Here is a 15,158-nt window from a genome sequence, read left to right on the forward strand (position 1 = left end):
CCTTCCCTGCTTACGACGAGGGTCCCAGCCCCTACCCCACTGCGTAGCACAGTAAAACTTGCCTCCTCCCACACACCTCTGACTCACGTCTCCCTGAGCCCTGCAAAGTCAGCTCCGATGGTTACCTCGCTCCAAATCCAGCAGGTAGTTGGGGGCCAGCTCAATGGAGGAGCAGTTCCACCGCATGTCAGAGAAAGTTCTGCGGCATGTCTTTATCACTTCCCGGGCCGCCTGGATGATGGTTTGCATGAGCTCCAGGTTGCTGCGGCACAGCTGCACTTGAGACACTACCAGACCTTCTAGCTGCTTGCAGTGCTGGGTCTGATTCAGAGCAAGGACGGAGGGAGTCTTGGACAAAGCTCTGGGAAGAAAAACGTCACCAAAGCCATTAGAAAGTTAACCTTCCAATTGGCATTAGTTTCTCCTCTGTCAGACTGCCCAAGAACCACCTGCAAATACTTTTTCTTTGAAACACCATCACCCACCCCCCGTTCTAACTAAGGAAAACATTTCAATCCATTCAAAGGCTCTCAGAATGCCATGTGGATTGAACAACATAGACAGATGCTTTGGGAATTCTTTTGGGCAAGCCTAATCTGCAGCTGGGAGTGAGCTTTCCAGCTGGCGCAGACAGACTTGTGTAGAGGGGCTCACACTAGCCAGCCAAGCTCAAGCCAACCCTACCCCCGGATCTGAGCTCAGGTGGCTAGCCTGAGCCTCCACTGCAGTGTCCACACAGCTATTTTCCGTGTGCTAATGCAAGGATCTTCCAAACACTTGGAAAATGACCCATCAGCTCCGTAACGTATAGCTAGATCTTCCTATGGCATAAGAAAGCAAGCTACATAGGCACCATCAGTGGTCTGCATTCAGAATCCATCTCACACAACAGCAAAGGATTATGCTAAATGTCCAAGTATGCAATTACGGGGGGGGGGGGGGAATCCGCTGCTTAGCCTAGAAAAAAAACGATAGAGTTTCCAAAACAGATGCTTCACCACTGAATTAAAGCAAACCACTCCACCAGAGTAATTATCATTACTCTTAGATAAGTGAGTGTCACTATCTTCAAAAATCCAGTGCAGAAGTAAAATGACAGTGCTGGAAAGGCAGCATCCTGGAGAAAGCTGAGAGCTAGTCCAAAAACACTAGTGCAAACATTACCATGAAGCATCATAGAAGGCAGCAATACACCATAGACCACTGGCCCAACTACTCTGGTAGCCTTCCTCCAGCAGTTGCCAATATTTGATCCATCAAGTGAAAGGAAAACAAGGGAACTGATTATGCTATGCAGCATCTTTGGGCATGTGATTCTTCCCTAGCCACCCGCAGGTGGTCAGCTGAAGAACAGAACATGGCTTTCTCTGTATCTTTATGATCTACCTAGTGCAGATGTAAATGTTCTTCCTGATCATGAAACTAGTTTGTAACTCACTGCGTCATGAACAATCCTGCACAGGCTGGCGATATGCTGACATAAAACATATTTCCTTGTATCCGTATTTAGTGTGCTGCCTTTCAGTTTCATTCTACACCACCCTGTCCTCCTGGGTGAATTCTGTGTATTATTGGGCACATTTATTTTATTTACTGCTACAGCAGGTAAGTGATCGACAACTTAAACAAAAAACCCAAAACAGATTTAGAGAGGGGCCCAAACAACAACACTTGCTCTTTTCTCTCCCCCCCTCACACCCATCTTTGGGGAATTCATATCCGCATCTGAATCTCACGGAACTGGCCCTTACCGCAACTATGAGCTGAATTGAATCCACAAACCCAGACAAGGTCTTAAATTCCCTGTTTGTCACAAACTTCCTTTGTGCCCGGGGACTGGGAATTTAGTTTTCCAGTGCTCCAGTTCCCTAGTTGTGGATAATAGCAGTGCCCCACCTCACAGGGATGTTGTGAAGATAAATACATTAAAGACTGTGAGGAGCTCAGATACTACGGTCCCTATGGTTGATAGTTAGCATTCTGCATCACTTGAAACTTCTGCCTGCTTTTCAAAGGTAAGCCCCAAGCAGAGTGCTTTGCAGAGATCCCTGGTCAGTTTTCACCATGTTCTTCATTATCAGGTTTCTTCTATAACGTCCCTACATGCAGCTCCAGAAAATAATCTCATTGCTCCTCATGAGCTGGCAGGAGGAAGAGGAATTTTCTGTATCCTGTGAATCATACTGAGTGATATGGAACTAGGTAACTATGGGTTGACACAACCTATATGGCCTGGCAGCTGGGAAGATAACGCTATATGAACTACTTATAACTTACAAGGAGGAACTGCCCTGTCTGAAGACTGGCACAGGTAGATCCAGAGTTAAAGTCAATTGGAGCTGCAGGTGCTTAGTAACTTGGGACCAGATCCACCAGCAAAAGATCTGCCTCTTGGCCTCTAAAGTTTGGCATCCAAGACCCTTGAAAATTTGACCCACAATGTCCATCAGCAACTCTCAGGAACTGACTCAAAAGCTAGTTAGGCGAGAGGCCAAAACTAGTGTGAGATTCAGACCACACCTAAACATAAATACAGCAAAGGGGATGGCTGCTTGGGAAGCAGTATATTCCAAGCAGCAAAACAAGTAAACATATTGGGTACATCTACCCTGCGGAAAAACTCCCTGGCAGCGAGTCTCAGAGCCCAGGTCAACAGACTTGGGCTCACGGGGCTGGTGGTTCGGGGCTAAAAATAGCAGTGTAGACATTCCTGCTCAGGCTGAAGATCCTCCCAAGATCCTCCCACTCACTCCAGCCCAAGTGGGAATGTCCCCACCACTGTTTCTAGCCCCATAGCACGAGCCCAACAAGCCTGAGTCAGTGGACTCGGGCTCTCAGACTCGTTGCCTTGTGTGGGGTTTTTTGTTTGTTTGTTTGGGGGTTTTTGGGACGGGGCAGGGGGAGGTTGTTTGGGTTTTTTTTTTTGCAATGTAGATGTACCCAATAAGTCTGATCAAGTAAAGGAGTTCTGCAAGCCTGGGCTTGAGGAAAACAGGGACTGTCCCAACTGCCCGAGAGAGAGACTGGGCATGGAAGGTTGGGTTCATTGAGAGAGAAAACAGGGTGTGTCCGAAATGCTGACGTTCAGGTTGGGACCACTGAGGACGGATTTGATCTGTGGCTTGATATGGCTGGAAAACAGGACCGCGGAGACAGGAAAGGAGCCTGCTGAAATCGGGCCTTGCTCCAGATACAGTGGGATTATCACCAGCAGGGAAGAAGCCACAGGAGTGAGTATTATGCAACACTGTGGAATAAAGCAAGATGTTCGTATGGAAAGGAAGCTAGAGCATTTCAGGGACCCAGCCAGCAGACACTGAGGCCACTTAGAGAAAGAAATGCTGCAGCCCATCGGAAGATGAAGGGAAAGCAAAGGAAAGATGGCTGGAAAGCATCACAGGTTATGTCAATGCTAACGGTGCAGAGGCAGGGAGTGACATGAAGAGGGAGCTCATCGGGAAACCGTACCACAACACTTGCTGATGTTGATGGTGAATTTTATGGATCAAATGTTCCAAAGTGACTGTGCAATAAATAAGAAACTAGGAAGCGTGGAAGGATTGGCAATAAGGGAAGGAGAAATGGATGCATTATAAATCCAAAGAGAGGAATTCAGTAATTAGAGGCAATCCCTGTTTCTCGTTGCGTAAGTCGCACTCTAGGGAGCCAGCCATGAATAAAACACAGGATGCAGAAATGTAGTTTGTGAACATCTCTCACGCTTCAGCTTCATGCCTTAGCTTACGAGAATTTATAATTGGAAACATCTCTGAGCGTCAGGAGGAAAATGAAGAGAGTAATGGAGATGGAAAAGACAACTCATATTTATTGGAGACGCTTGCAAGGAATGTAATACATATTTATAAATCATGTAGATTAGGGATGCAAGAGACACCTTAGGTCATCTAATACAATGGTTCTCAACTTTTCTGGGCCCAGGACCCATTTGTAAATGTTTATGGCCAGCTGCAACCCAGTAAACAGCCTGGGGGTGGAGGCCCTGGGGTGGCTTCCGTCAGCGTCTACCCTCCCCACCTCGCCCCGGAGGGGGGTGGGCCCTGCTCAGCACTCACCCCACAGTGGCGGCTCCTGCAGTTCCTGTGCTGTGGGGCTGGCTGGCTGGACTTGGCTCTCCGCGCCAGGCGTTGCAACCTCCGGGGCTGCAGCTCTGCTCAGGTTTGGCCCCGCCCCTGACTGGACCAAATTTGTGAGAGTGCAGTTGTGACCTGGCCCCGAGGGTTGCAGTACCACTCACTCAAATTTGGCCTGCCCAGACTCCCGTCTTGATGATGGCTGAGCCAGACCTGACTGGCGCTGGGACCCCAGAGGTTGGGACCCCCATCAGCCAGCCCCATGGGACAGGAGTCACAGGAACTGCCACACAACCCTTTGAAACATGCTGGTGACCCAATTTTGGGTCCCGATCCACAGGTTGAGAACCCTGATCTTGTGCGTGTCTCGGACAGTGCAGGTTTGGTTGGTCTCTATTGAGCAGCCACAAGTGGTTTGTCCTCAACCAATCTAATTTTAAATAACTCCAGGAACAACGCCTCAGCGGGCTGTTCTGTAGCATAACTGACATTTTACGCTCCCGACCCTGCCCGTTTACAACGACAGTTGAAGTCATTGGCGGAAAGGCCAGCTGTGCCTCAGAAGGACGCTTGTTCGCCGTGTTGTAGCTGTGTCAGTCCCAGCATATTAGAGAGATGAGGTGGGTGAGGCAATGTCGTTCATCGGACCAACTCCTGCTGGTGAGAGAAACAAGCTTTCGAGCTACCCAGAGCTCCTCTTTGGGTGACAGACATTACCTCACCCACCTGGTCTCTTTAGAAGGACACTGTGAGGTAAGGAAAAGGAGGACTTGTGGCACCTTAGAGACTAACCAATTTATTTGAGCATAAGCTTTCGTGAGCTACAGCTCACTTCATTGGATGCATGGGATGCATGTAAGGGAGGCCCAAAGAAAGAAAACCCACTTTACCTGGTCCTAAGAGGAGCCCCCACTGCAGAGGGGGAGTCTTTGGTGGCGGGGAGTCTCCATAGGAGCTCCTCCTCCACCCCTACCCCAATAGCTGGCAGAGGAAGCATGGCTAGAGAAAGGGGGCATGGATGGGATTTCCCTGCACCCCATGTAATCCTAGAGGTTGCAACAGTCTCTTGTGGGCAGGTGGCCCAGATGAACACAGCCTTCAAGCTGCTGGGATTCACATCAGGGGATGGCCCAAGAATTGGGGGGGCACAAGATTGCATACAGCCACTATTTCCCACCACTCTCCTGCGTGGACTTGCACAGAGAATCCAGAGCATGGGGTGTTATCGGATGTTTTGTTTTATAAATGTCACTATTCACAATTTCATAATTCTAGCTGCCCTTCCCTTTACTACCCTAAACAATCCTTCATTCTCCAGCATTCTGAGGAGGACTGAGGGTTTGGTTTTTTTATTCAACCCTTCCCTTTAAATAAACAGGTTTCAAACCAAATTTATTCAGCCTTAAATAAAATATACTAAGGCTTTCTGTTGAAGTTATGGCTACTGACAGAAAACCATAAACATAATTACAGGGGAAGTATGATGCATGCTCAGATCATGACATTTGTTTATTCTTTTAATTATCTTGGACAGTTTTAATAAATTCATTTAAAAATATGAATAAGCTACAGTATTTAATGCTTTGGGAAGCGTGGGCGCAATCCTTCATCCCCTGGCACTACTTGCATGACAAAGAGCTACTCGCATGAGTAAGGGTTTCTCAGGATCAGGTTCTATATCCAGTACAAAACCTCCATCTCTCCTTTGTTGAAGTTTGTTGCACAATCCCCCCACCCTCTGGTCCTCACACCTCTGGTCTAATTTTGTTTAAATCTTTTTATTTTAATGGGATTTGGGGAAGATTAAGGTTGGTGGTTTTGTTTTTTAGAGTTCTCATGAAGCACGGCAAAGAGGAGGTTCTGGGTTTGGTTTAAATCAGCAGCCCCAGTACAGTTTCAGCACAGCCATGTCTTCCTGGGTGGTAGGAATGGGGAAATGCTCTCCAGGGAGAACCTACAGGGAAAGGAGGAATGGAATATCCTTTCACATACTTTAGGATATTTTAGAGCCCTGTGGGCTCTATCCAGGGGTGGTAAACAAAATTTGACAAAACTACAAAGCCACACTGGCCCTTCTCTGCAATAGATCTGCCAATTCACAGTTGGCAGTAACTTCAGGGGGGACTTGGATTTGAAGCCGACGGACTTGTGCTTGCAGTGGCAAACTTGGCTCCCGGTTTGAAGGCACTTCTTATTGTAAGGTTTCACTTTAGGGTTTTTTTCTTCATTTTATTTTTTACTATATAAATGCCACTTGTCTGTCTGAAAAAGCTTTGGCATTCATTTACCCATTGCAACAATGTGCCGAGGGACATGGTGACTTCTCTTTCACTTGCAGTCTTTGAGTCAAGACCAGAGATGTTTCCAAAAGACGTACTATATAGCTCAGCCTCAAACACAAATTATGGGCTTGATTCAGAGATTACTGGGTGAGGTTGTTTGGCCTATGTGATGCAGGCGGTCAGGCTAAATGATCACAATGGTCCCTTCTGGCCTTTAAATGTATGAACTCTTTGTTCCTTCAGGTTAAACGTTTTAAGTGATAGCCAGTGCTAAATCACCAGCCCTCATTTGCTGAAGTTTGTTACACCCCCTCCCACACACACTCCCAGTGTAATTTTATTTAAATCTTTTTATCTTAACTGAATTTCGGGAAGATTAAGGTCGGCGTTTTTGTTTTTTAGAGTTCTCCTAAGCACAGCAAAGAGGTGGTTCCGAGGGACAGCTCTCTGGCTTTGGTTTAAATCAACAGCCCCAGAGCAGTTTCACGGCTAAAAAGGGAAGAGCAAACTTCAAAGCAAAACTCCCTCTGAGGGCCCAATCCTGTAGTTTTTTCCCCATGCAACTCACTCATTGGCATCAATGGTCCTGATTCTCCCCTCACTTATACCAGTTGACCACAGCAGAGCTACTCCTGATTTACATCAGTGGGAGGAGAGATTCAGGCCCACTGAGAGGAAGAACAAAGTTCTTTTTTCCCCCCCTTCTCTCTTGAAAGAAATGTTCATCTGAAAATCCTGGAAGGTGATTAAACTAACCTGTCTGCAGCAGGTGGAAAAGGCCCAATCCTGCAGTCTTTACGTGTGCTCAGTGGGGGGTGAAATCCTGCCCCCACTGAAACCAATTGGAGTTTTGCCACTGACTTTGATGGGAGCTGGATTTTACCCTGAGAGTTGTACAGGAGTTAGGACTGCAGAATCAGGCCCAAGGCAACAAAATTTTAAATAACTAAAACATGGGATACCAGGGAGCTTGAGTCAGAGATAAATTAGTCAGAAATAACAGGAGTGTGTAAAAACAGATCTTTGTAAGAGAAAACCGCAGAGAACTTGATAAGTCGCAATGCCAACAAAACACATCTTTGTGTCACAACAACTCCATTTACTGTGTGGCATTCAGTCTCTCAAGTGAATAGGTTGTAAAGAGCCTATTTAAACATCGCACCCATTAAGAAGAAAATATGGTTGGTTGGGCCTGAATCTGCAGCTGTTTTGTAAGCCCTGATTAGAGCGCAAGTTTCACATGCAAAATGAATACAGGATTGGGCCTCTGTACTTGTCCTTTCATTAGGGTGAAATTCACCCCCTCAGCAGAGGCACAATACAAAGCCTAAAGAACAGGAGGACTTGTGGCACCTTAGAGACTAACCAATTTATTTGAGCATGAGCTGTCGTGAGCTAAGGTGCCACAAGTCCTCCTTTTCTTTTTGCGAACACAGACTAACACGGCTGTCACTCTGAAACCAATACAAAGCCTAGTCACCACTTAATTCCCACACAAGGGTGAACGTTCTAATTAGGAAACGTGAGGGATGCGTCTTGCTGCTCTCAGCAGACTCAGTGGACCTTGTTCAATGCATTTGTGAGCGTTTCCCGTCCTAAGCCTGTGCAATGCAACATGTGCAGTTGCACAGAGCGCCCTCTAGTGCACCCCTTGCTTGTCACAGTTATGAACAAGTAGCTTGCCGGCAAATTAGTGCCCCCTAGGCAATTCTCACACTTCCTTGGAAAAATTGCAAGGCTTGATCACAAATCTTGTCGATAAAGCCCTGGTGCAGGAGGGCCCCTTGCAACTCGTGCTCTTGCAGATCGTTCATACACGCAGGGCTCAAGGCGGCTCCGGTTGACACCGATGGCAAAGCTCGCTCCCATCTGCTGCAATGGGAGCAAGACAATGCACACAGCTTCTCTGATGATGAAATCTTATTTTGCAAAAAAACCAAAACAACCCAACAACTTTCCCCCAGTCTAAAGAATCTATAGGGAAAAACTAGTTTATAAAACAAAAATTCCCCTGTGGGTGTATTAGAGAGATAAGGTGGGTGAGGTAATATCTTTTATGGGACCAAATTCTGTTGTGGAGAGAGACAAACTAAAGAGCTCTCTGCACGCCTGAAAGCTTGTCTCTCTCACTAACAGAAGCTGGTCCCATGAAAGATATTACCTCCCCCACCTTCTCTCCCTAATATCCTGGGACGGATACAGCTACAACACTGCATACAACCTATGGGTTTATAACGGTTTCTGAAAAGGTTGCACAGTAATTAAAGAGCTGATCCTGTAAACACCCACGCTGGTGTAAATAGTTTTACACACATGAGTAGTCCTCTTGAGGTCAATGAGACTACTCCCAAGCACAAAGTTTCTCTTGCAAGTAACTGTTCTGCAAGGTCCAGGCCTTATACATATAGGACCAGATCCTCAGCTGGTGTAAAATGTCAGAACGCCAAGTCAGTGGACCTGTGCTGATATATACCAGCTGAGTATCTGGCCCACAGTATCCATAAATATAATTAGAATAATTTAAAATAAATAGCTACCTTTCATGTTCCATTGCATTTTCTTCTTTCTTTTTTTTTTAATGAACAGATGTATAAACATAGCATAGAAGCCCTAAACAGCTTACCACAAAGCTTTGATTTCCCCCCGCCCTTACATCACATTTTAAATCAAAATGCACAATCAAAATCAACTCCGAGTAATTTAGGGCTCAGCCCTGCAGTCCCTACTCAGGAGGAAATCCCACTGGCTTCACTGGGAGTGGCCCTTTATGTCCAAAATGATTCTCATTGACACCAGTGTAAATCAGAGGTGACTCCAGGGAGTTACACCAGCGTAACTGAGCACAAATTGCCCCATCCTGATGCAGACAAACAAGGCGGGGGGAGGGGGGTGAAGATGGAGAGGGGAAATAACTTGAATTTAAAAAATAGTTCTTTCTAAAATCCCAGCTGGCTGCCTTCCACTTATGAAAAGCGCACTCAGACAGTTAGTGCAGATTTCCACCGGGTTTCAAACAGGTGTGACTGGCGCACAGCAGGGCATCTGCATGCAGTTCATACTTCAGATGTCACTTTAATCTTAACTTTCATCTTCCGCACTAAAATTCAGATAGGGGGACCCATTTGACAGAGAAAAGCCATTCCTTAGATTGATTTTTTTCCTCCCCCAAAAACTAAAAGTTTAACAACATAAATGCTGAAAGCCCTTTTTTTCCTGGCAGAGCTATTTCAGACCCCTCTAGCCTTCCTGGTGTGTTGATCTGGTTATAGCACTGCTATGGAATTTCCCTGAAACCAACCTAATTCTTGCCTTTCAGGAGGCTAATTTCAGCACTCGCTCCACACTCTTTTCTCAGGCAACACTCCCAATGCAGTTGATGGATGTATTGCTTTGGGCTTTGCTTTAGCAGATCACTTAAGTAGGTCCTTAACTTTAAGCACATAAGGATTACCATTGACAGTCAAAGCTTAAAGTTAAGGACATGCTTAAGTGGTTAATCAGGCCCTTAATAAGCAGTGAGCCAGTCATACTGCATAGACAAGTGACGTTTGATACTATTAAAACCTAATTTTCAATATTAATAGGTATTATCGCACCCTGAATTTTAGATGCACTACAATAGTGCCTAAGGCCCCCCTGGAACTGGGGCCCCATCATGTTAACCTGTGTGAATACATGTAGCAAGAGTCAGTCTCTTCACTGTAGAGCTTACAGTCTAAATAGACAAGACAAAAGGATGGGAGAAAGAAAGGATTATTAGCCCCATTTTACAGGTGGGGAACTGAGACACAGAAACTAACTGACTTGCCTGAGGAGTCTGTGGCAGAGCCAGGAATTGAACCCCGATCTGCTGAGTCCCCATCCAGTGCCTTAATCACAAACACCCAGCCTCAAACAGCTTATGTTCTGAATACAGATGATTTACCTGGCAACAATTTCATTGCATTTCATTTCACATTTTATTTTACAAAAGATCATTCGGGTCTCACCCACATCATTTAACCTCTGCATGGCCTTAAATTCTATAAAAACAAGAGATCATTCACCAGCCGCATAGAGGATGAAACCAGATGACTGTTCTAGGGGTCTGTTTGTTTGTTTGGTGATAATCCACTAATTGATTGTTTATTTAAGTGGAGAAATATGTCAATGATCTTTTGCCGTTTGCACACTATGCCAGGCTATTACACTGGGGGGAAACCCAATCCAGACAACCCTAACCAGTTTACAGTCAGTACTCTGCTCTCAAAATCCTAAGGGTAAAAGGTTCACAAAAACATGCTATCTGTCAGCTATTCCCTTTGGCTAGAGATTGGCAGCATTATCTTAACAGCCGGCCCTATCACTCCTACTTTGTGGTATGCCTGATACAGTGCCTTGTGGGAAAGCGTTTGGTAGAAATGGCCATGAAATACTTCATTAAGTGGGTCAGGCTAGTCCAGTTCTTCCTTTGATGTAAATGTGGGGAGAACTGGGCTCAAAGGATGTACTTTTTAGAAATAAAGCATATACATAGTGTTGTGGTGGGTCTGATCCTGCATTCCTTGAAGTCAGTGGGACTTTTGGTGGTGCCCTAAGGAATGCAGTATCAGTCCTGAAATGTCTTTCCAATGTGTCCAAAGCCAACAGTGCTATACCTGAAGCTATGACTGTAATACAACAGCAAATATGCCACAATTTTTAAAAAATAATGTGTTGCTCGTAAAAATGTAGAGCGAGAGAGAGAGAAAGATACTTACAGCCATTTTATTCCAGAGCAAATCCCAGTCTGTAAAATGAAAGACAGAAATATTGCAAGACTCAGCTTCATTTTTCCACAGCCACCCGCTTTCAGAAGGAAATCAACTCTTTAAAGGGGAATCTTCCCGAATTTCTGAACAATGTATTTCCTTCAGTTTAGATGTGGTTCCTTCTTGGAGCACAGCAACCTGAAATCAGGGAGAAAGCACAAAGATATGGTTAAGACCCAAGTGTTGTGAGTCCTGGTGACAGAGAAATTTATCATCCGAATTGCAAAGGAGTGGTTTATGAATCACGAAAAAGTTCAGATTCCCCTCCCCTCTCTTCTTGATAGAACCTTTACAGTCAACAGACAGACGAAACGTATGGCTTGAATTATGACTTGAGTTATAGTCTGATTGTATGTTTCTGGTTAACCCGGCATATGGCAAGACTTCATTCCCTGTTTCAATTCCTCCCCCCACCCCAGGTTCTGTAAATCTGCTTGGGGAGGGAAGAAATACAAATCTCAGGTCCCTGTTTTAGCTAATCCTCTTCGTTTTTAGATAGATAGATAGATAGATAGATAGATAGATAGATAGATAGATAGATAGATAGATAGATAGATAGATAGATATAAAATATTTCTGAAAAAAGACACATTAAACACACATGTGTTGACTAATGGAGGTGCCCTTGCTCTGCAAATGTTTCAGTCTGTCTGATCTGTTACAAACAACTGTGTTTTGTTCCTTCCCTCCTGCTTTCATTCTCACCTCATTAACTTTGCTTCTCGCTTCTTCCAAATACACAAACACCTGGAGCGCAAGGAAGAGCCCTCCACTCTGGCCTCCCCAGGAAACATTACAATCAAAATTGTCTCAAAGAAGCATCCAGCAGCAAACAAAAGATCTCCAGGATCCTCTTTTCTCTGCTTTTTATTAAACAAACAAGGCACATGACTCCTAAATTCTTACAAGAGTCCTCCTTATCTCAGACAGGGGCTACCCCTGCTCCTGTAATAACAATGGTAATAATAAACCAATCGGGATTCTCTCCCATCATTCATTCTAGACAACAGTGAGGGGTTTCTTCTCTTCTTAACCTCCAGCGGTTTTTCTCAAGTGTACCAAATTAAGGCCAGATTCTGCTCCTCTTAAAGTCAACGGGCAAGGTTTCAAAAGTGGCTAGTAAATTTGGGTGCCCAAATTAGGCCCATTACACACATTAGAGGGAGATCTGATTTTCAGTCATGACTGAGCACCCCTCCACTTTCACATCAGGCCTCTTGAAGGTGTCTCAAGTCAGCCACCCCAAAACTGGTATCACCAGTCACTTCGGAAAACCTTGGCCAATTGCATTCAGAGGGAGGAAGGATCATGCCCTTCATTTTGATAATTCGATGCCTGCCTGACCCCCAGGTCTGGGGCTGCCCGAAGATCTCTTCCAAACTGCGCTCTTTGAAGGGTCAACTCTTTAATCCCCTAGGAGAGGGCTCCACTGTGGAAACCCGTTTAAACGTGCGAGTTCCCCCCGGGGTGCTTGCTGTGATTCCCAGCGCACTTTGGGTTTTCCTTCAGGGTGTCCCCATTGGTGTAAGAATCCCGTCCCTGAAACACTGTTATCGGGAAAGTGACATTGTACGCGGATCTTCAGCGCTAGGAGTGAAAATCCTGGCTCTGCTGAAATCCGTGGCAAAACTCCCATGTGCGCCGACAGGATCAGGATTTCACCCGCCTCGATTTTTATTCCCTTTTTTTTATATTGACCCGTCACTGGAAGTTGCAAGCAGCGGTCGCGCCGCTTCTGCAGGGAGGCAAGCTCCCCGCTCTCCTGCGTCTGCACAGCGAGACATTTATTTCGGGGTCTTTTATCTTTTTTAAAAACACTTGAAACCTTCACCCTTGAATCCTGACCATGCACTGGGCGGCCTGGGGGCTATTTCAGACCCCTTATCTGTCTCTCCTGAAGCTGCTTCACGGCACAGACTTCAGTGTGAAATTTCTTACAGCTTCCCTGAACGGGAGGGCGCTGTCTAATCCGGCTCTGCAGAATTCCTCCAGCCCAGACCGGACACTGTCCGGACCAGCACTCCGGTTCATCCTTTTTCATTGCCATCGGATTTCCAGCCTCTAGCTCCGGAACAGGTTAACTTTTACAACTTCAGGAAAATTGGCAAGGGGGAAACCAGTGATTCAAGTCATCAGGCGTGTTGTTTACAAGGGCGAAGAGCCCTAGATCAAGCCAGCAGCAGGGGGCTTGTTGTCTCAACCTGACCTGTTTTCTCCTCAAAGTCCTGGTTTGCTTTGCCCGTGTACGCTTCAGACGAGCCGCCTTTTGCAGCCGCTTCCTCGGCGGCCTACGTCCGCGCTGAAGAAACTTCGCTCCACAGAAAACTGATAAGGCTTATAACTAACACCCCCAAAACCTCAGATACCTGTTCCTCTCCCTAAAACTCACAGCACAGCTCGCCCGCCAAGAGGCAAAGAAAAACATCCCGGGTCACGCTTAAGTGTTATAGTATTCTTGTCCCCATTCATGCCCACCAGGGACTGGGCTTCAAACTCCAGGGCGTGGGATCGTGTGTGGCGTGGGCTCCAGCATAGATCCTCTACCGTACATTGCAGCCGAGCCGATTGCGTGTGTCCACACACGCGGCAAAGGTAAACACGCTGGAAAGCTAGAAACCAGACAGGCAAAGGGGGAGCTATGTAGCATAATGATGGCATGGCTCTGTGTTTTCCATCCCCATTGACAATCCCTTAGCAATTCGGGACCCATTAACAAGCCCCCGCCTCGCACCCAGGCCAACACCCGCCCGCCGGTCCCTGGTGAATGGCCCCTGAACACGGAACCATCCGGACTCCGGCTCGGCATCTCGTCTTTCTCTTCGCAGCGCTCCGCTGTGCCATCAGGGGCTCGGCAGCCACCACCCCCGGCGGGACGCCGGCTCGACCACCCTGGGGCCGTTTGGCCCAGCTCGGGGCTGGTCGGGAGCTTTGGGGCGTGCTCGGGTTTTCCTCCGCCACCTCCGCGGGCGCTTTCGCTTCCTTCGTGGGAACGCTTCTCAAGCCCTCGCCTTCGGAGGGAGCAAAACCCGCGCCCCCGTGGCCGCAGTGGAAAAAACCCTCCTCCCCGCACCCGGCTCAACGCGGGAGGGACGAGGCATGACTCAATCGATACCCGCCCGCAAGAATCCCCGGCCTTACCTTTCCCGGGAAAGCTGCCCCGTCGCCTCGACCCCTTCGACAGCCCTTCTCCCAGCAACCACAACGTTTTGCGGCGACCGCAGCGGCGGACAAAATACTGTAGATCCAGATCCCAACACTGGAGGTCAGCCGGAGGTAAACGCTGTTAAACTCCGCTAAGGGTGGGCAGAGAAGGGGAGGGGAAGGGACGAGCGACACAAGCGAAAGGCTGCGTGAAGATGCAGCGGGTAATGTGAGTTTGCCTCTCTGCCCCTCTCTGCCTTAAGAACCTGCTTATATGGGGTCCCAGTGGCTTTGATCTGTGGAGTGATGTCAGCCTGCATTAGCATAACAAAGCACGCCGGATTTACTGCTTAAAACAGGACAAATGACTGTTTGATCTATTCAGAAAAAAGAACGTGTATTTTCCAGTTTTCTCAGCAATCATCCCCCCCCCCCCCCCCAACCGCACACTCCTTCTCCCGCCTGGTAAATAAAAGATTAAGACCAGACGGCAGGTAGTTTCAGGATCTAGAGAAGAGAGAAGGGACTTTAAAGTTCTTTGTAAGGGAGTTCTGTAGGGCTGATTCCACTTCATCTTATCATCAAGGCAAATCAGACCAACCTAGAAATGTTTACTTTATAAAAGCATCCTAGTCATCTGCCTGGAAAGCCCTACAAAACAAGGACTAAGTACAACATTATGGTAAAGACAGGAGTGTTGGGGAACTGGCAAAACAAGAATTACTAGGATAAGCTTCAGCTAAAGTCAGGAGGAAAAAAAGATGAGCCTCTCCATGATGACTGGGAATTAGGTTCTGACTAGTTTGACTATTGTGTTTCCAAAGTCTCTCTTTTCTGCACATGTATTGCACCAA

At 46.8% G+C, this 15,158-nt stretch overlaps 1 protein-coding gene across 3 annotated transcripts in view; it reads right to left on the reverse strand.

Annotated features, from left to right (window-relative positions):
- WNT11 (Wnt family member 11) overlaps positions 1-14,566 on the reverse strand; it is a 32,285-nt gene extending 17,719 nt beyond the window's left edge. Inside the window, exons 1-3 of one of the 3 annotated variants that reach the window (XM_073335059.1) lie at positions 14,302-14,566; positions 11,113-11,301; positions 126-361 (exon numbers count right to left, since the gene is read on the reverse strand). In XM_073335059.1, coding sequence (XP_073191160.1) covers positions 126-361; positions 11,113-11,183 — 307 coding nt within the window. In that variant the 5' untranslated portion in view covers positions 11,184-11,301; positions 14,302-14,566. The other 2 variants (XM_073335060.1, XM_073335061.1) reach the window with 2 other exon arrangements.
- Between the last annotated feature and the right edge of the window lie 592 nt (positions 14,567-15,158).

This window comes from Lepidochelys kempii, chromosome 1 (assembly GCF_965140265.1).
Source record: "Lepidochelys kempii isolate rLepKem1 chromosome 1, rLepKem1.hap2, whole genome shotgun sequence".
In the NCBI taxonomy this organism is placed as follows: domain Eukaryota; kingdom Metazoa; phylum Chordata; order Testudines; family Cheloniidae; genus Lepidochelys; species Lepidochelys kempii.